Genomic DNA, 25534 nt, shown 5'->3' with positions numbered 1-25534 from the left:
TATGTTGTCTGTCTCTGCCAAGATTTCCACCCTCTAGCCTGGCCAGTACAAGGAGCCCACACCGGCAACTCAGAGAGGGAGAAAAGTTTAGGGAAATAAAAACAAAAATTGCAACAACAGCTCTAAACATTCAAGAAAGGAAGTGAAAAAAGTCATGTATACTACTCAGAATTGAATTTGGTTCTGAATAAAAAGGAGGAACTAGTGCATGAGAGGTTCAGAGTATGAGGAAGTGGAAACCACGAGTGAAAAGACAGGAAACATGGAGAGAAGATTTGAGAGATCTGCTTCTGTCTGAGCGATGAGTGCTCCAGGAGAAGGAGCATGTGGAAATAGAAGCAGAATTCACTAGCTCCTAGAAGGAGGGGTCTGTGAGGTGAAGAAAGTCTTATTTTCTAATAGAATGGGCTCACAGGGCAGCAGTTGGATTAATGAAGGAGATGATACATAATTGGAGATTTCCTGGTAAAATTTGTAACTGCAAGGATAAAGAGAAATGTTTACAAGATTCTTCGAAGGGAACACAGGTTACATACAGAAGAAAGAGAATCAAACCAGCATTATACTGCCCCTCTCTATCATGAAGGTAAAGAATAGCAGAGCAGTGTTTCAGACTTTTAAATGAAAAGGACTAGGAGTTAAAGGGTTGTTTATATTTGAGGGCAAAAGAAAGATATTGACATACATTCAAGGATACAGAAAATACAGCACCCTATACCCTAAGATAAGTACCTTAATAAGCATCCCCACCAAATAGGAACTAAATCAAAACAAAGATATCCAGACAGGGGAAGATGGAGAATGGAAGGAAGAGGTTTATGCCTTTAAATGCAGGCATAAGTCTAAATAGATGATATTTATGTGATTGTGAATGGTAATATAATGGCGAAGGAAAGTCTCTTGAAAAAAGTAGATCTACATTCTGTATCAGCTGTCTATTGCTGCATAACAAATCAGTACCCAGTACTGGCTTAAAACAACATGCTTTTATTACCTAACAGTTTCCTAGGTCCAGGTGTGGCTTAGTCAATTCCCAGCTCAGGGGCTCACACAGGTGAAAGCCAGGTATTGACTGACTGAGCTCTCATCTGAGGCTTGAATAGTGAGACATCAGCTTCCAAGTCCCCTTAGGTTATTGGCAGAACTTGTATCCTTGTGGATGTAGGATTTGTGACAGCTTGCTCTTTGAAAGCCAGCAACTATGACAGAGCCCCCACTGCTTCCAGTCTTGAACTTTCGGGAAGGCCTGGATTTTTTTTGTGTGTGTGTGTGATGGAGTTTCACTCTCGTTGCCCAGGCTGGAGTGCAATGGTGCGATCTTGGCTCACTGCAACCTCTACCTCCCTGGTTCAAGTGATTCTCCTGCCTCAGCCTCATGAGTAGCTGGGATTACAGGCATTCACCACCATGCCCGGCTAATTTTGTGTTTTTAAGAGAGACAAGGTTTCTCCATGTTGGTCAGGCTGGTCTTGAACTCCTGACCTCAGGTGATTCACCCGCCTCGGCCTCTCAAAGTGCTGGGATTACAGGTGTGAGCCACCGCACCCAGCCTGGACCCTGTAAAAGGTCTCACCTGGTTAGGCCAGGCCCACCTGGGAGGAACTCAAAGTCAACTGATAGGGACCTTAATTGCATCTTCAAAACCTCTTAACTACCATTTGCTCTTGGTTGGAAGCTCACACTCAAGGGGACGGAATTACACAAGGGTGTAACTCACTAGGGGTCACCCTAGGCTGTGTCTACCACTCTTGCTCTTAAGGAAAAATTTCAATAAGCATAGTGGTTTCATATTATTTAAAACAAAGCCATGTGTTGAAGGGGGTGAGGATCGGAAACATTAAAAGGCATACAAGTGTGTTAAAGATTTCAATCCTGGCTGGGTGTGGTGGCTCGCACCTGTAATCCCAACACTTCAGGAAGCTAAGGTGGGCAGATCACCTGAGGTCAGGAGTTCGAGACCAGACAGTGAAACCTCGTCTGAACTAAAAATACAAAAATTAGCCAGGTGTGGTGGCAGGTGCCTGTGATCTCAGCTACTCGGGAGGCTGAGGCATGAGAATTGCTTGAACCTGGGAGGTGGAGGTTGCAGTGAGCCGAGATCACACCACTGCACTCCAGCCTGGATGACAAATCCAATGGGCAGGTACAGTGTTTACTCAATTTTAGTATATTTATAAAGACATTTAGGTTTAGGTTTAAATAAGGCTGCTGAAAACAGGGAGGTAAACCCTAGCAATGTAGCAGTAAATGGTAGAACTTGTAAGCTAAGAGTGGTGGGGACATGGGGAGGGTAAGTAGAAGGAATTAAAGGAGAGACAGGAGGAGATAATCATGCTCTTCTGCCCAGAGGAAGAGTGAGGGGAAGTGAGAGGCCACATGATCCTGTGCTTTTCCCTCTGTGGGGTGATGGACATTCTCCCCGTTTTGGAAATATTTTTGCCAATATGTATTTACATATAGTATGTGTAATATGTAAATATTACAGATGGATGCATTTCAATTCCTAGCTAGTACTTACCTGGAGTTAGAACTTGGATAGGTAGTATTTTAGGGATAAAGTTAAGCTTTAACTTTTTCCTTTACATATATACTTTTTAAGTGGTAATTTTTACTGCTTAATATTAATATTAATATTTTTTAAACTATATATAGTTTTTATATTTTTAGGAGGATATATGTAACTATATATAACACTATATATATAACACACACACACTCTTTCTCTATATATACGTATATACATATCCTCCTAAAAAGAATGAGTGCAATAGGGAGTCAGCCAAATATATAGCTGAGAACATTTTGAAAAAGGAAAAAAAGGCCAGGGGTGGTGGCTCACACCTGTAATCCTGGCACTTTGGGAGGCTAAGGCTGGCAGATAATGAGGTCAGGAGTTCGAGACCAGCCTGACTAATATGGTGAAACCCTGTCTCTACTAAAAATACAAAAATTAGCCAGGTGCTGTGGCACACGCCTGTAGTCCCAGCTACTCAGGAGGCTGAGGCAGGAGAATCACTTGAACCCAGGAGGTGGAGCTTGCAGTGAGCTGAGATCGTGCCATTGCACTCCAGCCTGGGCAACAGAGCAAGACTCCGTCAAAAAAAAAAAAAAAAAAAAAAAGTTAAAGAAAAAGAAAAGCAATGAGGGGAACTTCTGCCAGATGTTAAAAAACCCATTATAGGCCTGGCATGGTGGCTCACACCTGCAATCCCAGCATTTTGGGAGGCTGAGGCAGGCAGATCATGAGGTTAGGAGATCAAGACCATCCTGGGTTAGCTAACATGGTGAAACCCCATCTCTACTAAAAAAATACAAAACAAATTAGCCGGGCATGGTGGTGGGTGCCTGTAGTCCCAGCTACTCGGGAGGCTGAGGCAGGAGAATGGCGTGAACCCGGGAGGCGGAGCTTGCAGTGAGCTGAGATCACGCCACTGCCCTCTAACCTGGGCGACAGAACGAGACTCCGTCTCAAAAATAAAAAACCAAAAAAAAAAAAAAAAAACCAAAGCAAAAGAAACTGTTACAATGCTACCATTATTGTTACATTCATATATTACCCCTGCAAGAATGGACAGATAACCAAAACTGAAGAATGGCCCAGAAACCATTGTCAATAATAATAATGTATGACTCTTAAAGAGGAATTGTTAGGAATGAGAAGGGAATTCTTTTTAAATAAGTGCTTCTAGAAAAACTGGACTGCTAAAGAAAAAAAAAGTTCTTGCAATTCTAAGTAAATTCCGTATAAATAATAATTTTAAAAACCTCTTCTTTGACTTCTTTGTGTCCCCCTCTGCTTAAAGTCCCTTTCTTCCCTTTTGCTTTTTCAACCATGGCTCTTGGCCCTTGTCCATATCATTCCACTAGAAGAGGTTTCAGGACAATTCATGATGAAGTAATTGAAGTCATTTGGTGAAATCTATGAAGCCTCCCCTTCCACTTCTGACTCAGCCAGTGTTCCCGTCCCTTTACCCCACTGGGCCCTGAGGTCCCTCCTGCATGTCGCCTTGCTGTGTCTTCTGCAACTTCATTCCTGACCAGGTTCTCCTCTCTGCCTTCACTAAGTCTTGGTCTCCCAGACGCTGTGAATGACGTGGGTCTCCAGGCCCCTTTCTCTCTCCCTCCTCTTTGCTTTCATCCACTCCTATGACTGTATCCGCTGTCCGAAATGTTGACCCCCAAACAGATGCGGCTTCTTCCTCCTTTAACTCTCTCAGTATTTTCTTTATATTTTCCATGACAATTATGTTTAGCCTTGTATTAAATTCTTTTTGCTTTCAGACTTTCTTCTTCCCTACACTACATCATAAGCTCTGGAAAGACAGTGACTACATAGCTTCTTTTTCATTTTAAATTCTCTACAGCTCTTCCTGTGGTGGCTTGCACAGAACAAATGCTTGATGGCTACCTTTACTTGAGTTAGAACTACTGTTTAACCCATGAATTAAGTGAAGGAAACCAACTTAAACATTTTCATGGAATGTAAGTCTCCATTGTAGATCACGGAATTGTTAGAAAGCAAAATTCATGGAGGGCTTCTGGGTAACCCATCTTCAGACAATCCAAAACACTGCTGCGTCCTTCCAAAGTAGTTCAAGGCTGGTTTATGATGGAACTTCTAAGACTTTGTTTAGTGTTCATACCTCATATTGTCAAAAGGTCAAGGAACAGCCCCATAGTGATTGATTTTAACTTCTAGAAGATCCAATGAAATGATCAACAATATATGTATTTGAAATTTTTGGCGATAACGTTTAGAAAAAAACTTTGATAGTTCATTATGCAAATAACATAACAATAACAAATATTTAGAAGAAAAGAGAAAATTCATAATTACTCATGTTTTTACAACATAACATGAGCCATAACAATCTGTGTTGCTTCCATTCTGTTTTTAGTATCCATGTTTTTACTGCTAAATAATTGAGTATACCTACAATTTTATATTGTTCTGCTCACTCATAATAGGGTATTATGCTTGATTTATATATTGCTAGGAAGTCTTACTAGTTTTATTTTAAGTGGCTTTGTAATGTTCCCATGAGGGAATACTTATCCATTGCCTTGTTGTTGCATCTGATGTGGGGCTATTACAAATATTTCTGGAATTAACATCTTTATATTTTCATACTTTCTGGATTTCTTTCAAGGGGTAGAGTCTCAGAAATGAGATCACTGGATTATAGATTTAATTACATTGTACATTGTACCTACTTTTCTTTTTTTTTGGCAATGGTGTCTTGCAATGTCACCTAGGCTGCAGTGCAGTGGCACTGTCGTGGCTCACTGCGACCTCTGTCTCCTGGGTTCAAGCAACTCTCCTGTCTCAGCCTCCTGAGTATCTGGCATTACAGGTGTGTGCCACCATGCCTGGCTATTTTTTGCATTTTTAGTAGAGACGGGGTTTCACCATGTTGGTCAGGCTGGTCTTGAACTCCTGACCTCAAGTGATCTGCCCGTGTTGGCCTCCCAAAGTGCTGGGATTACTGGCATGAGCTACTGTGCCCGGCCTGTACCTACTTATTTATTTTTAAAGGCTACAGAAATTTTAATGGAAAGGACGAGAACTCCTTCTTTGTTGGATAAAGTTATTTCCTTTGCTAGATTCTATTTAGCCAGGGAACAAGAATTTATGGTTGTTTTGTGCACCTAGCCCTTTCAAGTACTGTGATAAATATAAAAAGGATAAGTCACAGTTTCTTCCTTCGTTGGGCTATTATTCAACCAGATGAGCAGACTGAGTGACACACAGGAATAATAAGGCTAAGGTTGAGATGTCAATTGTAATTTCTGAGATGGTTTAGAAAATGTTGAGATCTGTAAAGATTGAAATACTGGAAAAAGTTTTCATAGGGGAACCAAGTTTGGATGAAATGAGACGATGTCTTAAAGTAAATATTAAGTGTTATAACACTTCTTTACTGGCTTAGTTTCCTGGAGATAAAATAATCATTTTCATTTTTCAAATATTAATTGTAACTAAATTTGTTACGATAACAAAGACTTATAATTGGTGTAGTGCTTTTTGAATTCTAGCTTATTTCAATTCTAAAATTAACTTCTGTAAAGAACCCTGTTGGAATCAAAGTCTTTTCAGAAACATTTCTTCTCCATCCCTTAATATGAAAAGTATGAATTTTTATTAGTTTTGACTGAATTATAGTTTATTTTTGCTTGAGACTAAACATCAGTTTTGTAATAGTGCGTGCTGCGTCCTCTGCCAATGGGTGATGCATGTGTCATTCCACAGACTTAGTTTGAAGTGTGGACCTGGTTTTCTCTGACAAAATAGGGTGTTTTTGAGGCAGATTTGGAGTTTGGAATCTCTCCTCTGGCAGCCTCACCTGTGTGTCAGCCAAAGTACACTGGCCGTTGCCCCTCTTGAAAGGATAGGATTCCGGTGCTAGGTCCATAATTTCTTCCACGCATTATGATACGGCCTCTGCTCTACAGGACTTGAGAGATTTGTGGGAGAATCAGTCAGGAGAGCAGATAAGTTATGATTTGGCACAGTGACCTCCCTGATCGTGACAGTCCTGGCATGCTCTCAAGGCACAATGGTGGAAGAATGTGGTCTGTGTTGAGAAAATCAAGGTTCAGCTTTGCAAAGAGAGGGCATTTGGATTGGGAATTGAGAGATTAGTTAAATATGCGGAGATCAGGTTGGGGGAAGGGTATGAAAGAAGGTGACTCCTCAGAGGAAACAGGATGCCCAAGACTGGATGTTTTCTGGGAATGGGAGTGGTGAGGAGGTCAGGAAGAGGGGGCCTAGGGACCTCCAGAGGAGAAGGGTTTGAGTGGAGACACCTTGGCACATCAGTAGTGTCCATGATTGTCAGTTCTCTGTGTTTAATGTTTCTAAAAAGACTTTTAGCTCAGAGTTGTTCAGCTCGAATGACAAGCTGAGCAATATGACAAATATATTTTATATAGGGATTAACAAGGTTTACGATAGAGAAATGTGAGTCACCAAAGTGCTCTCCAGGGACTTTTAACACCATCTTGCTCCTCCATAATCAGGTTTCTGTGAAGATTAGCTTTTGTCCAGTCTTGCTGCCAGGAAACTCTCAATAGACGCTTAAGGGACCAAATGTCTTACCATTTGAAAAATAAAATTAAGAAGGGAAAAAAGTATTGCCTCCCCACCCTCCACAAAAGAGCCATCCATCCAAACAAAAACCCCAAACACCCAGAAGATTGAAATTGCTTATTATCAAGTCTATTTTGTTGAAGACTTTAAATAAAAGGTAAGATGCTTAAATATTTGGCCTAGAATTTGCTTTTCAGTCTTGTTTTTAAAATGTGGTAGTTTGTGTGCTAACATGTTAGTGATGTTAATGTATTACTAGAAACCCAGTGACAATCATTTGATTTCTTTGACTTCAGGTCTAATGGAAATGTTTTCTAGGCTTCAGGCACCTCTGAACATTGGTGGTGGGTGTATGTCCCACTACAACCAAAAGACTATTTTGATACTTGGCTCCCGTTGATCAGCCCAATGGGAACTTGTAAATATGTGAGTCTTTGTGTTGCAATAAACATTTTGAAGCAGAAAAGGCTCTTCTGCTTTTTATTCTTTCAATTGAGCCCAGTCTACTTGTGAATCAGTAGGAAAGTAAAAATAGAGACTCCTGGGAGAAGAGGCCATACACACCCAAATGAAGAAGAATGACTAGATTTATGCTAATCTCAACACTATTTTGATATTTTATGTTACCATGCAACCTGGGTTAGGGAAGAAGAAAGTTGAGGAGGCTCATTCAAGTCCCTGGAGACAGAGGAAACTAAGACATGGCTGCAGGAGGCAGCAGGCATGAGGCATGAGGCAGTGGGATCACAGGGGTGGTCTCAGAAAGGAAAGAAAGGCAAAGATCTGAAAGATGCTTCAGAAAAATTCCAGGCAGAACACTGTTGATGGCTTGGCTAGAAGGAGCAAAGGATGAAAAAGAATTACAGGTCATTTATTCTAAAATTTGAGCTTTACCTGGCTCAAATAAGTCAAATAAGTCATTAGTGTGAATATAGACAGGAAGTTCCATTTCTATTTTCTCTTACTTCCTTTCCTCCTTCCTGAGCCCTACTTCTTAAGGCATTGAGAAAGAAATAAGGGAAAAGCCCAGCAAGGATGATTTCAGCGCCTGAAGGATGAGTCACTGGGTGTGGCAGTCCCCTGCACAACATGAGCTAAGTAATGAAGTGCAGAGAAAATTAAGTAAATACCATTCAGTTACTATTTGCTTTATGCATATTTTTCTTGAGGCTGTTGGGAAGTGTGAGCATATCATTATGTACATTCTTAGGCAAGACAGAATGTAATTTATCTTTCTCTCCAAGGGGTGGGGGATAGGGGAAGGGAGAGAGGGAGGAGGAGAGAGAGAGACACACACACTAATCTATTCATCCATCTTGGCATCCAGTGTAACACCAGCAGACATCCCACCTTTCAAATAGCATTAGATTTTTAAAGTTTTTAATAAAATTATAAAAGAATAGATATTTGTTAAAAAGGTGCCAATAATGTAGAAATACACAGATGTGAAAATCAAAGTAATCAAGTCTCCTAGAAGTAATCCAGTCCCACTTAAGGCATTTGCATACATACATGCACACACAGTCTTTTAAAAAAAAAAAACGTAAATGAGAAACTTTCCGTTTTACTTTACAGATTTTTTTTTTTAAATGTCTCTTCTTTGTTAAAGGAGTGCTGAGCTCCATGGAGATTTATTTCCACAGTCAATTCAGGGTCACTCTCAACAGCCTACTTAGCAAACACAGACTCTGGGATGGGATTACGGGCAGGTTCAAATCTCAGCTCCTTTCCTACCAGGCTTGTGATCTTGCACTCTTTCCTCAGTTTCCTCATCTGTAAAATGGGGGAATAGGGATAATTGTCTCATAGTGTTGTTGTGAGGAATAAATTAGACATAAAGCATGCAGTGATGTCTTTGAGAATGAAGTCTAAGTATCACGCAGCTTCCCCTCTCCTCTGCAGTTCTTCAAAGTAGAACTGGGGCTCACTTTAATATCTGATTCCAAATCTTCACTTTCAGGTTGCTAATATTATATTTTATCAAGGTCATCTAGATATTTTCTGTTTCTTTTGGAGACTTATAAACCATTTGCTATTGATTAATTTATCTTTCAGCCTTTTAACTTTCTGTTTCCCAGGCTTTGGGACACGTAGGCAGAGAAAGTACAGCTAAAAGACTATGGTGGGACTTATGGACAGTGATCGAATGTGTTACTTTCTCATAAGGCATCTTTTTACAACAATCTAAAGTCATGAGTGGGCACATGTGTATACACTCACCCACCACACCCACGCTGGGAATCTCCCTTGCTTTGTTCCAGAGTGTTCCGACTTTGCTTTCAGAGACCATGGGAGCTAGAGAGTCCTAGATGAGTCATCCTGTTTTGCTTGTTTCTCTGCAGGAACACACTGTGAATTGTACAAGGATCCCTGCGCTAACGTCAGCTGTCTGAACGGAGCCACCTGTGACAGTGATGGCCTGAATGGCACGTGCATCTGTGCACCCGGGTTTACAGGCAAGTGATTCCATGGATTGAGTTTTCAAATTTACCACAAAGTGCCCAAGATTGCAGATGTTAAAAAAACCCAAATCCCATCATGAATAAAATATTGCAAAATATAAACACCATTACAAAATCTAAGGAGGCATGGCCCAGATGAAGATCTATTTTAAAACAACCCATTGTGTGAGCCTCATTAAATGTGGCTTTTCTGAGATGGTCGTTTGGCGTCTAGACTTACAAAGACTGTCATTACTGTGCATTTCCCAGGCTAGGACTATGAAACATGAGAAATGAGCCATTACATGAACACTTGAAAAAGGTGATGGGTTAATGAAAATCAGAAGATGGAAAGAAGGAAGGGGTGTGTCTTCAGTAGATGCTACTTTCAGCTGCCATATTTATTTTCATTGCAAGACATGAAAGTGTCAGGGGAAAGTGGGATGGGAGGTGAGATTGGCGGGGGCAGGACTGGCTTCTCCAGAAACATTGGTGGCCACTGAACACCGAGCAGGAGGAGCTACTTCTAGATTGGGGGTTCCAGCCTAACTTGGGGTCCTTCTTCAAAGTCACCCCCTCATGAGCTTTAAGGACTTTGTGAATCTCCAAAAACAGATGTGAAATGTGGTTTGTACGTGTATGTGCTGAGGGTAGTCTCTCAAATGTTCATCAGATTCTTTTGGAGACTTAGAAAACATTTGTTATTGATTAATTTATCTTTCAGGCTTTTAACTTTTCTATTCCCCAGGCTTTGGGACACGTAGGCAGAGAAAGTACAGATAAAAGAAACTAAACCACTGGAGAGAAAATGTTCCATCTCCTGCTTTTCTAACAGAACCCAGGGATCTTGAAACGTAGAGAGTAAGACAAAGTCTATGTTTTTAGAGTTTTGCTCAACCAACAAAAGCCTAAGGGTCACTCTGGACTGCAAATTGGAAGAGGATGACATATCAAGTGCCCACAGAAGAAGGTGGGCTCTGAAGCCAAAGAAAAACATATGTTATCATTGGCCGGAGAGCATCTTGCTGTGTTCACCTCTCCCGTGCTAAGCCACTGTGGCCACCTCCCAAGCCCTGGAGAATTTCACAGAGCCTGGGTCCCTAAGCCATCCCAGGGGAGCCTCATTTGTGCTCCTGAGAAGGTGACAAAAGCCAAAGTGTAGGAAAAGCAACTTCTGATTTTCCTTCTATTTATCAGTGTCACAGCCTGTGTTTTCCTTTTGGCTTTTCTTGGGACTGAGAAGTGGGCTCACTCCAAAAATGATTCACAGATGGCTTTGTTTTGCTTATAAACACACGCAGACATTTATACTCACCAGTGGAGGCAAAAATAATATTAGGGAACCATCCTGGGTTTTTTTTCCCAGATATTCTTATCCCATGAGTAATAAAAAGCATAGAAGAAAAATTAGAAAAGATACGACTATGGAAAAAAAATCCCACCACTAAAAACTGCTCTGCTAAGAGATCACTGTTACTAAGATTTTGATACATTCTGATATCCAGAGACTTTCCTGAAGGTCTATGTGTGTGTAATATATAGCTATAGTGTATATGAATATATATTTGAATATAAAAGGAGTCATACTGTTCACACTATTTTATAATTTACTTTTCACTTAAAAATATATGTACATCATAAATGTGTTTTTACATCAAGGAATAGCTTCTGTTTTATTTTTACTGGCTGCCCTGTAGTCCATTATATGATATTATGATATTTTAAAAGTTCCATCCACAATTCAACTTTTGGGCAGTTGAGAACTTTTCCCCATTATAAACAATATTACAAGGAATCTTCTTGTATATACAACTTTGTGTATTTATCTTATTATTTTTAGTATAATTGTATAATTTTGCAGAAATAGAAGCCCAGAGTCCGGGAGAATACACACATATTTCGATATTACTTGCTAAGAGGAGACAAAAAACAAACATTGAACTGATATTTACTTCAAAAGTGCACAGGGGCATTTATTTCCTTGTCTTGACACAAATATGAAAATTGTCATTCTAATGGTCAAAAACACCATTTTAGTATTGCTTAAATTTGTAGATCTTAGACTTGTAGTAAGGTTGAACACTATGTTTCTGGTTGTGTTTCTTCCTTTATGAACTCTCTATTCATATCCTTTGTCTGATTTTTTACAAGACCATTCCTGCTAATCTTTACTCTTCTTGATTTGAAATAGCCCTTTATTTTAAGTATATAACATTTTATCTGCCATAGGTTACACATACTTTTCCCCCGTCATTTGCCTTTTAATTGTGGACAAAGCATTTTGTTTTCCACATGTTATATTTTAGTTTTACTTAATTACATATTGAGGTCTTGGTTTCTTTTCTTGTTTCGTGCTAGAAAGATTCTATATATCAAGATTTTAGAAATATTCTCCTCCATTATGCTAATCATGTATAAATTATTTTTATGCATTTAAGTCTCTAATGTTTTTGAAATTTACTTCAGTATTTTATGAGAAAATGTCATGTTTTCTCCAGAATATTTAGCAAAACTCCAACTATCTACTCCACATATACTCTTGAATATCTCAAAGACACCCCAAACTCAGATCTTCTTCTTCTTTCCATCTTTAAATATCTGTAGCTCATCAAATGGCATTACCATCACTCCCACTCATTCTGGCCAGAAACTGGGTAACCATTTTGATACCTTCTGATATGGTTAACCTTTGTGTTTCCACCCAAATCTCATCTTGAATTATAATCCCCATAATCCCCACATGTCAAGGGAGAGACCAGGTGGAGGTAATCAGATCGTGGGGACAGTTTCCTTCATGCTGTTCTCATGATAGTGAGTGAGTTCTCATGAGATCTGATGGTTTTATAAGTAGCTGACATTTCCCCTGCTGGCTCACATTCTCTCTCATGCCGCCATGTGAAGAGGTGCCTTCTGCCATGATTGTAAGTTTTCTGAGGCCTCCCCAGCCACGCAGAACTGTGAGTCAATTAAATCTCTTTCCTTTCTAAATTACCCAGTCTTGGGTAGTATCCTTATAGCAGTGTGAGGACAGACTAATATACCTTCCTCCTTTTCCCTCTTACCTCCATCCAACTACCAAGGACTCCTAAAAACTTCTTAGATCTTTTCACTTCTTTGCAGAGTCAGCACCATGCTGCCTTCACCTCCAGCCTGGGCCAGTTCAAGCCCTTCTATCTGGTTGGTCTCTTCACACCTATTCCCCCTGACTCCTAGTCCATTTTTCATACTGTAGAGATCTTATGCATGATCATCTAATCTTATCACTCTTTACCTAAAATCACCTATTGGCATTTTATTGTCCTTAAGAAAAAGATCAAAGTCCTTAACATAATCTTTAAGACCTGAGGGGTCTGGCCCCATCCAGCCTTTCCAGCCTTGTCCTGGGCCCCTCTGCCTGCTGCATACCTGAACATACCATGTCAGGCTCTTCTCAGTAAGGTCCCTTTCCTCCATCTCTTGCCTCTCAGCCCCCCTCTGCTTATCCCTTTACCCTAACCCCACCATACCCATATATACCCCACCAGCAATCCTACCCCTAGGCATTTTTTCATGAGACCCACCCTGATCTCAGGGCGCAGTGGGTCTCACTGAAGTAGGTTTAAACATCACTCTAACTGGTTTTTGAAAACAAGTGGTCTATTCTATTCAGTCCTGGTAGTTTTTCAGCCTACAAAGGACCATAGAATAGTTCCTAAAGTCATTCAGGGGTTGTGCTGTTAATGTATTTAACAGAAAACTGGTCCCAGGAGATGCTCCATGGAAAAAAGTGTTCTGTGGCCAAGTAAATGTGGGACATGATACATCCCACGTGCAGATTCATAAAGGATGTCTGTGTGCTCAAGGTTCTCAGAGGTCTTACAGTAAAGAATCACATTTGCTTTTATCTTTCAAATCTATTTGATCATAAAACCACCTTCTTCCTTAAAGAGAACCTATTGTATCCTGAGAACTAGGTTCCAGGAGAGGCTGATAAAACATTAACTGCTTCCATACAAGGAGTATGGTGCGTCTGCTCTTGAGGTTGAGCTACCTTAGAATCAAATACTCTTTCATAGTGTCTGAGGTTTAGCAGAAGTTACACTTGGCCAGCTACTGAGTGTTCAAAAACTCTCTGCTTGACTGAGTGGAGTGAATCGGGCAAATCATTGCTATACAATTAGATAATACAATGTCATATTTACATATTAAAGTGGCTTTCTTAGGCCATCAGATGAAGTCTAGGGTGTGGTATGTGGGGGACTCTGTCCTCTCTTGCTGAATTTAGGCTTCTGGTTGAAAATACGCTTCCTCCAGTCATCTGAACAGAGAGCCTCCCTGCTCTTCAAGCATTTCATTCCTTCTACACAGCTCTCTCCATAAGGCTCACTGTCCTGGCCTAGGTCCTGTCCACCCTTCAGTTACTGTCTTCCTTTGGGACCACTCTTGTCTCTGAAGCTTTGCAATTCTGCCCCCTTGGAATTATCTGGCTGAGGACCAGTGGATGGAAGGAAAGATCCCCTGATGCAACATTAATTCTCCAGGACCTGCTTTATTTTTTACCTGAAACCATAGACTGGACATGAGGTTACTGTACTTCAACAGGGAAGCCAAAGATTCTTCCAAGCCCATTGACATTGTCATTTGAACAGCTGGGACACAAGTGACCCATTCCTTTCTCACCAGAGCAGGAAATTCTTGTGCATTATTAAAGGTGGAATGATGTTACTGTATCTTTCTCTCTGTCTTTTAACTCAACTATTTTTTGATATTTGTCTTTCAGTTCACAGTAGAATATTACAATTTCTAGGTCATTTTTATGGTAAAATACCATCAGTGCTTTAATTTCATTGACATTTTCATTTCAATTTCTTTGATGCTCAGCATCTTTCATGTGGTTGCTTGCTCTTCATATGTCTTTACTTGTGAATTATCTTTTCAAATAATTTGCTCATTTAAAAAATTTTGGTTATTTGTCATACTATTGATTTCAAAGAGTTCTTTATATATGCTGGATACAAGTGCTTTGTCAGGTATACATTTTGCTCATCCATGTATTTTTTTAATGGTATCTTTTGGGGAGTAAAGTTTTCAATTTTGGTAATTGGTCTAATTTATCAATTTTTTTCTTTTATGGTTTGTGCTTTTCTGGTATTGTAAGAAATCTTTGTCTACTTCAATATGGTGAAATTTTATCCAATGTTTTCTTCTCAAATGTTTTTACAATAGGTCTACTTTTAAGTTTAGGTATAGAGTCTGTTTTGAGTTAATTTTTGTGTATGGTGTGAGTTAAGGATGGAAAATATTTTTCCCATGTAAACATTCAGTTAGTCCAGCATCTTATTGGTAATACAATCTTCTTCCCATTGGATTTCATTGCCACATTTGTTAGAAAACAATTGATTATATACGGGTCTATTTTTCTCTGGATAGTTTTTCAAAATTTTAGTTTTGAGATTATTGAAGCTTTACCTGCAGTTGCAAGTAGTAAGAGAGAGAGATCCAGTGTAACCTTCACCCAGTTTTCTCCAATGATAACATATTGTAAAACTGCAGTACAATTTCATAACCAGGATACTAGTTATGAAAGGATACTGACGTGGATATAGTCAAGATACAGAGCATTTTCATCACCACAGGAACTCCTCATTTGCCCTTTTATAGCAATACCCTTTTCCCTTGTGCCACAACTGTCTTTAATTCCTGGAAACTACTAGTGTATTTGCATTCTTGTAATTTTGTAATTTCAAGAATATTGCATAAATGGAATCATATAGTGTAGCCTTTTGAGATTGATTTTTTTTTTTTCCCACTCAGCATGATTCTTTGGAGATGCATCCAGGTTATTTTGGGTCAATAGTTCTCTCTTTTTATTGCTGAGCGGTATTCCAAAGTATGGATGTCCCAGAGTTTGTTTAACCAGTCCCTTGTTGAAAAGAATCTGGATTGTTTTCAGTTTTGAGCTATTATAAAAAAGGTGGTGTAAACTGTCATATATAGGTTTATGTGTGAACATAAATTTTCATTTTTCTGGGACAATTGCCCAGAAATTCAATTGCTGGGTCATATGGTAGTTGCATGCTTAGTTTTATAAAAATAGCCAAAGTGTTTCCAGAGTGGCTTATGCATTTTATATTCCCACCAACAATGTCTGACTGATTCAGTTTCTCTACATCCTTGCCAGCATTTGGTGTTGTCACTATTTTTTATTTGGCCCATTCTGATAGGGGTAAAATGATGGCTCATTGGGGTTTCAGTTTGAATTTCCCTAATGATAAATGATGTCGAGCATCTTTTCATGTGCTTATTTGATATCTGCATATCCTCTGAAGAAATGTTTCTTTCTGTCTTTTGTCCATTTTCTAATCCTATCACATCACATCAAGGCTACATTACTGTCAATGAGATTTGTGATCATTGACGTTGATGTTGATCACTTAGCTGCGGTAGTGTTTGTCAAGTTTCTCTATCATAATGTTACTCTTTCTCCCCTTTTCCATACTTAACTATTTGGGAGGAAGTGACTTCCTTCCAAAGAAAGTGTTGTGTAGTCCACACTTATCAAGAGAGGAGTTATGCTCTCACTCTTTGAGGGTAAAGTAGCTACATGAATTATTTGCAATTCTTCTGGATGAAAGATTTGTTTATTCTCCCCCATTTGTGTATTTATTTAATCATTTATTTATGGGTTCAGGATATTTATTTTATACTTTAGGTTATAATCCAATACTTTTAAAATTTATTTTGTTGTTTAAAATGTTCCAGCTTTGGCCATTGGGAGTTCTTTCAGTTGGCTCCTGTACCTCTTTGACACATCCCCATTAATGTGGTTAATTTTTTGTTTTGTGGCTAATTTTTTGTTTTGCTTTTTAAAATATATATACCTTCTGGCACTGCAAGATGCTTCAGCCTCATCTTGTGTATTTCCTGCTCCAGTTCTACAGTCATTCATTTCTCTAAGGATCTCTGGTTTTATAATTGGAGAATAGTATTAAAACCAAGATTTGGGTACTAAGCTGTGCTTGTTTCTATTGGGATGTCATTGCTTTTAGGTCCTCTCAGCTGACAAAGCGAGGAAGTACATGTGTATACTAACCCATGGACATGTACTTATCCATAAATATTGCATGATGTAGTCATCTTTGTCTATATTAAGCTAAACATGAATTCACAGTGATGTCTCCAACTCTAGTTTATTACAGCATGAATGGTTCTAGCCTTCTCCCCTTGCTTATTTGTAAACCCTTCACATCAACCACCAAATACTGCCTTTCATCATCCATCATTTATTTACTTAATTGTTCAGTTTCAGCATCCAGGTATAGCAGTATCAGAATTGTTAACTTATAGCCTTGTAGGAAATAACCTTATGAACTAGAGTATTGTGTTTATGTACCACTTATTTTGCATTTAGTCTTATTGATGCTACCCATTTCCAAAGTCACTTAGGTCAGCTCCTCCCCGGGTCCCTTAGTGAGGTTGTTCCATACATTCGTAATATAGTTAGAATCTTTTCTCACAGTTTGCATTCTTTCCTGAGATCTTCCAACTAGAGGAGGCTCTTTTATTTACATTTGCTTATGTAAGTATAATTTTTCAAGCATCATTAGCTGAAAAGGCTATCTTTTCTTCTTTTCTTCATTGAATTGCTTTTGAACTTTCATCAAAAATCAGTTGGCCATATTATATAGGTCTATTTTGGGCTCTTCTTTTTCATTGATTGTAATAACAACTGTAGTTTCATAATAACTATTGAAATTGGGCAGAATAATTCCTATCACCTTATTTTTTTCCAAAACTGTTATAACTATTCTAGTTCCTTAGCCTTTTCATATAAATTTTACAATAATCTTGTCTATACCTACAAAAGATTTTGCTAAGGAATTACAATAAACCAGTATATCAATTTGGGGAAGAATCAATAACTTTACTATTTGGAGTCTTCCAATTCATGAACACAGTGTGACTCTCCACTTATTTAGATATTCTTTGATTTCTTTCATCAACATTTTTTCCCTGTAAAGTATCCAAGTATGTATGTATATATGCGTGCGTATGTGTGTGTGTGTGTGGTGTATTTTTAGTGATTGTAAATAGAATTGTTCATTGCTAGTATATAGAAATATAATTTACTTTTGTATGTTTAAATTGTATCCAGTGACCTTGCTGAACTTACTAGTTTTAGGAGAATTTTTTTGTGTGTGGATTTCTTGGGATTTTCTAATAATTATGCCATCAGAAAAGAGTGACAGCTTTATTTCTTCCATTCTGATAGGTATACATTTTATTTTTTGTCTTGTCTCACTAGCCAGAACTTCTACCACTAGGTTCAGTAAGAACAGACATCTTTGCTTTGTTTTCAGCATTAGGGGAAAAGCATTCAGTCTTTCACCATTAATGATAATGTCAGCTGTAGTGTTTTTTAGATGCTCTTTATCAAATTGAGGCAGTTCCTCTCTATTCCTAGTTTGCTGATAACTTTAACCATAAATGGGTATTGAATTTTGTCAAATGCTTTTTCTGTATGGGTTGATATGATCATGTGATTTTTTTCTTCAGCTTGTTAATATACTTGGTTGATTTTCAAATATTGAATTAGTCTTGCATGCCTGGAATATACCACCTGGTCATAGTGTATAATTCATTTTATATAGTACTTTGCTGAATTCTATTTTGTAATATTTTCTAATATTTTGTTTCAGATTTTTTATGTCTATATTCATGAGAAACAAGTATTTGTTTTAAAAAAGAAAAAAAAAACTATTTTGTGTTTTGTGAGAAACAAGTATTTTCCATGAACATAGACACAAAATAATTTTCTTTCTTTTTTAAAAAAAATTATTATGTATTTGCCTAGTTTTGGTATTGAAGTAAAACTAGCTTCTTGAAATAAGTTGGGAAGTGTTCTTTTGTATTCGATTTTCTGCAACCGATTGTATCAAATTGCTATTCATTCTTCTTTAAATAGTTAATAGAATTTACCAGTGAAAGTATCTGCACCTGAGATTTCTTTTTGGGGAGTTTTAAAGTTATATATTCAATTTTCTTAATAGTTATAAAAGTATTTAAATCATCTATTTTATATTTGATGAGTTGTGATTTTTTCTGAGGAAGTAGTACATTTTTTTAAGTTGTTAAATTTACCTGTGGAGTTGTAATATAGTATTTCTATATTATCCTTTTGACATCTGCAGTCTTTAGTGATATTTTCTGCTGTATTTGTGATGTTGGTAATTTGTGTCTTTCTCTTTTTTCCTTTGTCAATCTTGCTAGAATTTTGTCAATTGTGTTAATCTTTTTAATAAATAGCTTTTTGTTGCATTCATTTTCTCTATTGTTTTTCTGTTTTCAATTTCATTGATTTCTTCTCTTATGTCTATTATTTTCTTCCTTCTTTTTGCTTTGGGCTTAATTTGCTTTTGTTCTTTCTTTTTAGGTTCTTTGAGTGAGATCTTAGAGTATTGATTTAGGCTTTTTCTCACAGCTAATGCATGCATTTTAGTGTTATAAATTTCCCCCTCAGCACTGCTTTGGCTGTATCCCACAAAGTTTATGTTGTATTTTCATTTTCAGTCAATTTAATTTTTATTTTTAATGTCCCTTTAGATTTCCTCTTTGATCCATAGATTAATTATAAGCACATTGTTTATTTTTCAAGTGTTTTGAGGTTTTCCTCTTACTTTTTAGCAGAGATATCTAGTTTGCTTTAATTATGGTAAGAGAACACTCTACGATTTCAACTCTCCGAAATTTGTTGAGGTTGTTTCATAGCCCAGAATATGGTTTATATTGGCATATGTTTTGTGGGTACTTGAAAAGATTGTGCATTCTGTTATAGTTGGGTGATTGAGGTGCTTTGGAGGGTGGAAGTCCATGCTCTCCACTTGGCCTTTGGTGGCATGGGTGAGGGGACTTCCAGTTTTTTGTTTTTTGTTTTTTTGTAGTGTTTGGCTGGAGCGGAACAGTTATTATCTATAATTTTTTTGTCTTGCTAGGCTGCCCCTATATTGGTTCTTTGGTTACAGAGAACAGGCTTTTGTGGGAGTTTTGTTTTTTGCATCTTTTGACATTTCCCGGTTGCTGCCTTCTCCAGCACCTAATCTGGAATATATGAGGCCAAAAGAAAACTCAGAGAGCTCACAATTGTGTTGTTCCTTGGGTCCTGAGATTACTAGCCGGTCTGTCTCTTTCTCTCAACTTCTTGGAATTTTCTTATGTTTATTTTATGTACAACGTCTAGGGTTTTTACTTGTCCTTGGTGGGAGGGATAGGGAAAATGTATCTGGTTCAGCTTTCCAAAACCAGAACTCTCACTCTGGCTGTTTTTAGGAGTTTTCATTACTAAGTTTTAGCAAGTTGATTGTGATGTGCCTGTTTGTTCCACAGTGGACAGGTCTATGCAAACCCACCCCCAAAGTCTGAGGAAGCTAATAATCCTACCTACAAAATGGCACAATTCCTTCACACTAGACCTTCTGATTTCAGTGGTTACTTGGTTTTGCCCTTGCCTCGCATTGACTACCCTCTTGGTATCCAGAGTCTCAGAGGTACTTTTTGTTGCCCTGACATAATTTTCCCCTTTGAGGCTAGTGACCTATGCTCAGACAGACCCACATCTGAGCTTGGTTCAGCCTCAAGGCCCAACCATCACTCTCTTTTACTTTTATTTTAGCTATTATAGATAACCATTACCAAGAGGTTTAATATTTCACTTTTTCCTTGTTAGTCTGCGTTTTCTTACGCATCCAGTGAACCACCTTCCCCAGAGTTAAATTCCTAAGTTCCATTGGTAACTTTTACCTTTATCAACTGAGTACAGCACACCTGGGCTCCATACCGTAGGTGGTGACCACGTGACCACCGTGGAATCAAAAATTTCTCATTCCCCACCCTTTTGTTCTTTCTGTTTCTGTCCACTTAATTTTACCTATGTCATTTTTTCCCCTTCACTTTGAAACAAACTTTAAATAACCTCTAAACTAATGATACTACTTTTCCATATTAACTAGTATTTTAAATCTTTAACTCTTAAGTTACTGAAAGAAATCTTGAAACTAGTTTTATTTACCAAAGATTACTAAAATCATGTAAAACTAAAAGACATTTGAGTTGGTTTCTATCTTCTTGATAAAATATTTGTCTGAAGCACTTACTTTAAGCCAATTAATTAGAGCTCTTTTATATATTTTGGTAGGGATATATCACATATACATGGCACATTTAAAATATAGACATACAGACACACAGAAGCAGATCTTATAGATTTATAAGATTTTTCTTTTGCCAGTTTTCAGTTTCTGTCCCCTGTTTAGAGGGTTAATAATTTCCAAAGACATGACTCTTAGGTGAAACAAGGTAGGAAATTTACATCTCAAAGACAGGGAACTTAGACTGCCATTGTTATCTGAAAACAAGATTGCCAGGAAAACTGTTTTCTTTTTCACTTAGTTTGTTTCTTATCTAGATTATTGGCTTTAGGGTGGAACCTGTTTTTTGTTTTTTTGTTTTTTTTTTGAGACAGAGTCTTGCTCTGTCACCTAGGCTGGAGTGCAATGGCACCATCTCTGCTCACTGCAGACTCCGCCTCTCGGGTTCAAGTGATTCTCCTCCCTCAGCCTCCCAAGTAACTGGGATTACAGGTGTGCCACCACGCAGCTAATTTTTTGTAGTTTTAGTAGAGATGTGGTTTTACTATGTTGGCCAGGCTGGTCTCGAACTCCGTATCTCAGGTGATCCGCCCGCCTCAACTTCCCAAAGTGCTGGGATTACAGGTGTGAGCCACTGCACCAGGCCCAGGGTGGAGCCCTTTAAAGCATGCAGTTTGTAGGGCTGAACACTTGAGCAGGTACAGCAAAAAGGCAGAATGTTTAGATCCCTCAAAACCAAGGATCGCATTTTACACTGAATCCTGGGTCCCCCAAAAGAGGGAAACACCACAGGACTGGATAGTGCAATGCTTCCACGGTGCACCTCACTGCAAGGACATTCCGCCGAGGCTGATGGGCAACCCAAGGCTGATCAGCCCACTCTGCGATCAGCCCATCCCCCAAAGGGTGTCTTATCCCACAGTATGGCATTTTTCTGTAGCCTTTAGGTACTCAAACCACAGTTTTCTTATGTAAATTCCCAAAGAAATGAGTATCCCCCTGTAGTAATAATCATTTTCTGCCAAGTGCCGTCAACCACCTCTAAGACTGTATCTCTTACCTGTGACTGCCAGTTATTACACACAGCAAGGGCAAGTCCTCTCATGGTACAAAGTAAACTCCGGGACTCCTAAAAGCCAAACAGGTCAGGTAACACAATACAAAAGGGAGCCGTGTTTTAGACCCAGGAGGAATCTGTCTGCTTATAACTCTTGCGGTTCCATAAAGAAAAATAGAGGTACCTCTCGCGAAGAGGAGTATTTTCTGTCTCCAAGGGATCCCAGACTGTCAGAAGTTCCTTTTTGTAGGTTCCTCATGTGGCATTGAGGTTAGCAAGAGGAGGGAGGGAGAGACAGATGTAAATGGAGAAAACAGAATTCATTTGACTGAGAAGTTTTACAGAGAGAGAATAGAGACCTTAAAACAATAAAGCTGTACTTTTGACAATAGAGCTCTTTAGAAACTCTTTTCTAATTTTAACTCCCCCTCAAGCCGTTTTACTTTGCTTTTGCTGCTAGATGGGCTCCTATCCTCAATGGCCACAGAAGTGGCCATGTTAGAGCAGTGGCTGCTCGCCATCCTTCCTTACTGCAGTGCGACGGATGGCTCTCACTTAAAAGTCACTCTAAACACACCAGCATTTTGGGGTATCCCTGTACCCACACACAAGCATCTAAAAGGTGAGCCACACCACTCCACATAGAAGTGGCTGCCACCTGGGATTACCCACACAGATGCTTCATTCCCTTTGCCCATTTCTTGGTCTCTCAGCTCCTGCAGTCCTCTGCAAACCTGCCCCCAAAGTCTGAGGAAGCTGAGAGGCTAAAGAAAGATCTCGGCTGACATATTCAGTTTATCAGAAAGAAATGTTTCATAGGGACTTATGAAGAGAAGCCTGTCTGTGTCTTGGGTAGTGGGGAAACAAGATAGTGGATCCGCACACCCACACCATTACCCTGTGGACCCAGGGCTTATGATCCACAGAGGAGAGGTAGTTCAGAAGGGATGTGCAGGACAATCGAAGTACAATAACATCAAAGTTGTTTTGACCAAAGGGCAGGATTTATGGTAAGTATCTTTTCTTGTACAAGGAACAGTACATACACTGGAATCCTTACAGATGTTCCTGGAACTGAGGTTAATCAGAAGCCAACATGGTGGATCAGCATCCAAGATGCAGTTGCTTTGACTTCTGCACTGTGATATGTGTGTGTGTGTGATTTTCTTGTGTTTATCCTGCTTGGAGTTTGTTGCACATTTTGAATCTGTGGTTACAGTGTTCATCAAACTTGGAAATGTTTAGCTATTAATTTATTAAATATTATTTTTGGCTTCATATCCTTTCTCTGGGATTCTGAGTACATCTATCTTAGACTGCTTAAAATTGTCCAGTGGGCCAGAGTCTCTGCTTAGTTTTTTTAAGTCTTTTTTCTTTCTGAGTTTCAGTTTGTCAAGCTTCTATTGCTCTGTTTTCAACTTTACTAATATTTTTTTTGACAGTGTCTAATCTACTATTTTTTATTTTTATTTTTATTTTTTTTTAAGACGGAGTCTCACTCTGTCACCCAGGCTGGAGTACAGTGGTGTGATCTCGGCTCACTGCAACCTCTGCATCCCTGGTTCAAGATTCTCTTGCCTCAGCCTGCTGAGTAGTTGGGATTACAGGCATGTGCCATCACACCCAGCTAATTTTTGTTTTTTTAGTAGAGATGGGGTTTTGCCATGTTGCCCAGGCTGGTCTCAAACTCCTGACCTCAGATTATCAGCCTGCCTCAGACTCCCAGAGTGCCAGGATTACTGGTGTGAGCCACTAATCTACTATTAAAATCATTGAGTTCTAAAAACAATTTCAGATATTGTATTTTTCTTATCTAATAGTTCCATTGGGCTTGTTTTTTATTTTCCATGTTTCTGTTCATTGTTTTTTGTATTTTATTTCACATTTTGAACAAATTTGTTGTCTGCTAGCTCTCATGTTAGTTCTGAATCTGTGTCTTTTGACTGATTTTCATGCAGTTATGGGTCACATGATTCTACTTTGTTGCATGTCTATTAATTTTTGTTTGAATGATGGTCATTGTGGATTCAGTTGTTGAGTGACTGGATTTTATTGTCTTTTTTTAAAAAAAGTAATGGACTTTTTTTGTGTGTGTCAGGTAAGTAACTTGCTGACCTAATTAATCCTTTCAAGGTTTGTTGTACATTTTGGGGAGGTGAATGTAGAGTAGGCTTACTCTAGGGATAGTTGTGCCCCATTACTAAGATGTGATCTTTTGTGGCTTCACTGAATGTACTGGGTAATCGATGAAATAGTTCCACCCTGGCTGTGCAAATCTGAATATCTCTGAGTCCTCTGTGAGTTTGGGAACCGTTCATCTGTCATTTTGTTTGCCAAGCTTCAAGTTACACATACACATGTCCTCAGCAACAGCCCAAGGGATGCAGCAGATTTCCGGTGCTCATTTTCTGAGTGGTTCTATCTTGTGTTGTGGTCTTTCCTACAAATTACAGCTACCTTGGCCTCCATGCACTCTGATATTTGTCTCCTCAAGCCAGTGAAACCACTGTGTTCTAAATTAATTCCAGGAAGAAAGCCAGAATGATTGTGGTGCTCAGCTGTTTTATTTCCCTTCTTGCAGCAATCACCGTCATGGACTTCCTGTTGTCCAATGTCCTCATAGGTTTTTTTTTTTTTTTTTTTTTTTTTTTTTTCATATATTTCATCTAGTTGTCTAGTTGTTTATGGTGGGAAGGCAAGACAGGTTCCAGTTATTCCATCATGATAAAAAAATTCAAAATAATTTTTAAAACTCACTTTATCTTGAATAAAATCTTAGTGAAGTATATGAAAGAGTTATAGTCAAAGCACCCAGTCAGTGCCTGCCACATAGAAGGCATATATTTAATACTAGATATTATGATTATGGTAATTGTCATCAATATCTTTTCATGGGGACTGTGTTAACCCAAGGATATGCTAACAGTGGTAACTTTGGATGGTTTTGTCTTTTTGCATTTCCTAATTTACCCAAGGAAAGCAAGCAGAATCCATATGCTTGTAAATTTGTGTAAGTACTACCAAATGTGATACCCAGTGTACTTACATTTTGCCTCATAGAAGGTAACACATTGAAAAAAAAATTGACTGGGCACAGTAGCTCATGCCTGTATTCCTAGCACTTTGGGAGGCTGAGGTGGGTAGATCACCTGAGGTCAGGAGTTCAAGATCAGTCTGGGCAACAAGGCAAAACCCCGTCTCTACTAAAAATACAAAAAATTCACTGGGCATGGTGGCACATGCCTGTAATCCCAGCTACTGGGGAGGCTGAGGCAGGAGAATCGTTTGAACCTGGGAGGCAGAACTTTCTGTGAGCCAAGATTGTGCCACTGTACTCAAGCCTGGGTGATAGAGTGAGATTTTGTCTCAAAAAAAAAAAAAAAAGAAAAGAAAAGAAAAAAGAAAAAATAATTATAAAAGACTTAAAGTTCAGACCTTGATTGCCAGCCTTAGTCAAGTAGAAATTTCATTTTGTATTTTCTTAATAGATGTTATTAAGAACAAAAGTGACTTAAGAATAATTGTTTTTTCTAACTCAAATTTAAAAAGAGTAAGTGAGCCAACTGAAAAGTCAATTGGCTCAGGGCAGCAAAAGCTCAAAGATTTATTAGTTAACTATTAGTAAAGAAAGATAATACTGTATACTAAGAACTCTTATAATAAAATAAGTTAAAATGAATATTGACTGAGAATGGAATGTTGTGGTGTTGAAATGCATATACAAACATAATGCTGTTAATATGGGGAAACGCAAATGAAGCCAAACTTATTTTCTATAATTCATAGTGCATCTTCAAACACTTTGCATAAGACCAACAGTAAA

At 38.6% G+C, this 25534-nt stretch overlaps 1 protein-coding gene across 5 annotated transcripts in view; it reads left to right on the top strand.

Moving 5' to 3' along the window:
* Positions 1–25534, top strand: part of LOC105473962 (delta/notch like EGF repeat containing) — a 363113-nt gene that overhangs the window by 303762 nt on the left and 33817 nt on the right. For all 5 annotated transcript variants that reach the window (XM_011728232.2, XM_071073494.1, XM_011728235.2 and 2 more), the window contains one exon: positions 9433–9546. In XM_011728232.2, the coding sequence (XP_011726534.2) occupies positions 9433–9546 (114 nt within the window). The remainder of the gene's footprint in view (positions 1–9432; positions 9547–25534) is intronic.

Source organism: Macaca nemestrina, chromosome 11 (genome assembly GCF_043159975.1).
Source record: "Macaca nemestrina isolate mMacNem1 chromosome 11, mMacNem.hap1, whole genome shotgun sequence".
NCBI classification, from domain to species: domain Eukaryota; kingdom Metazoa; phylum Chordata; class Mammalia; order Primates; family Cercopithecidae; genus Macaca; species Macaca nemestrina.
The sequence above is the reverse complement of the archived record's forward strand: the minus strand, read 5'-3'. Positions and strand labels throughout refer to the sequence as shown.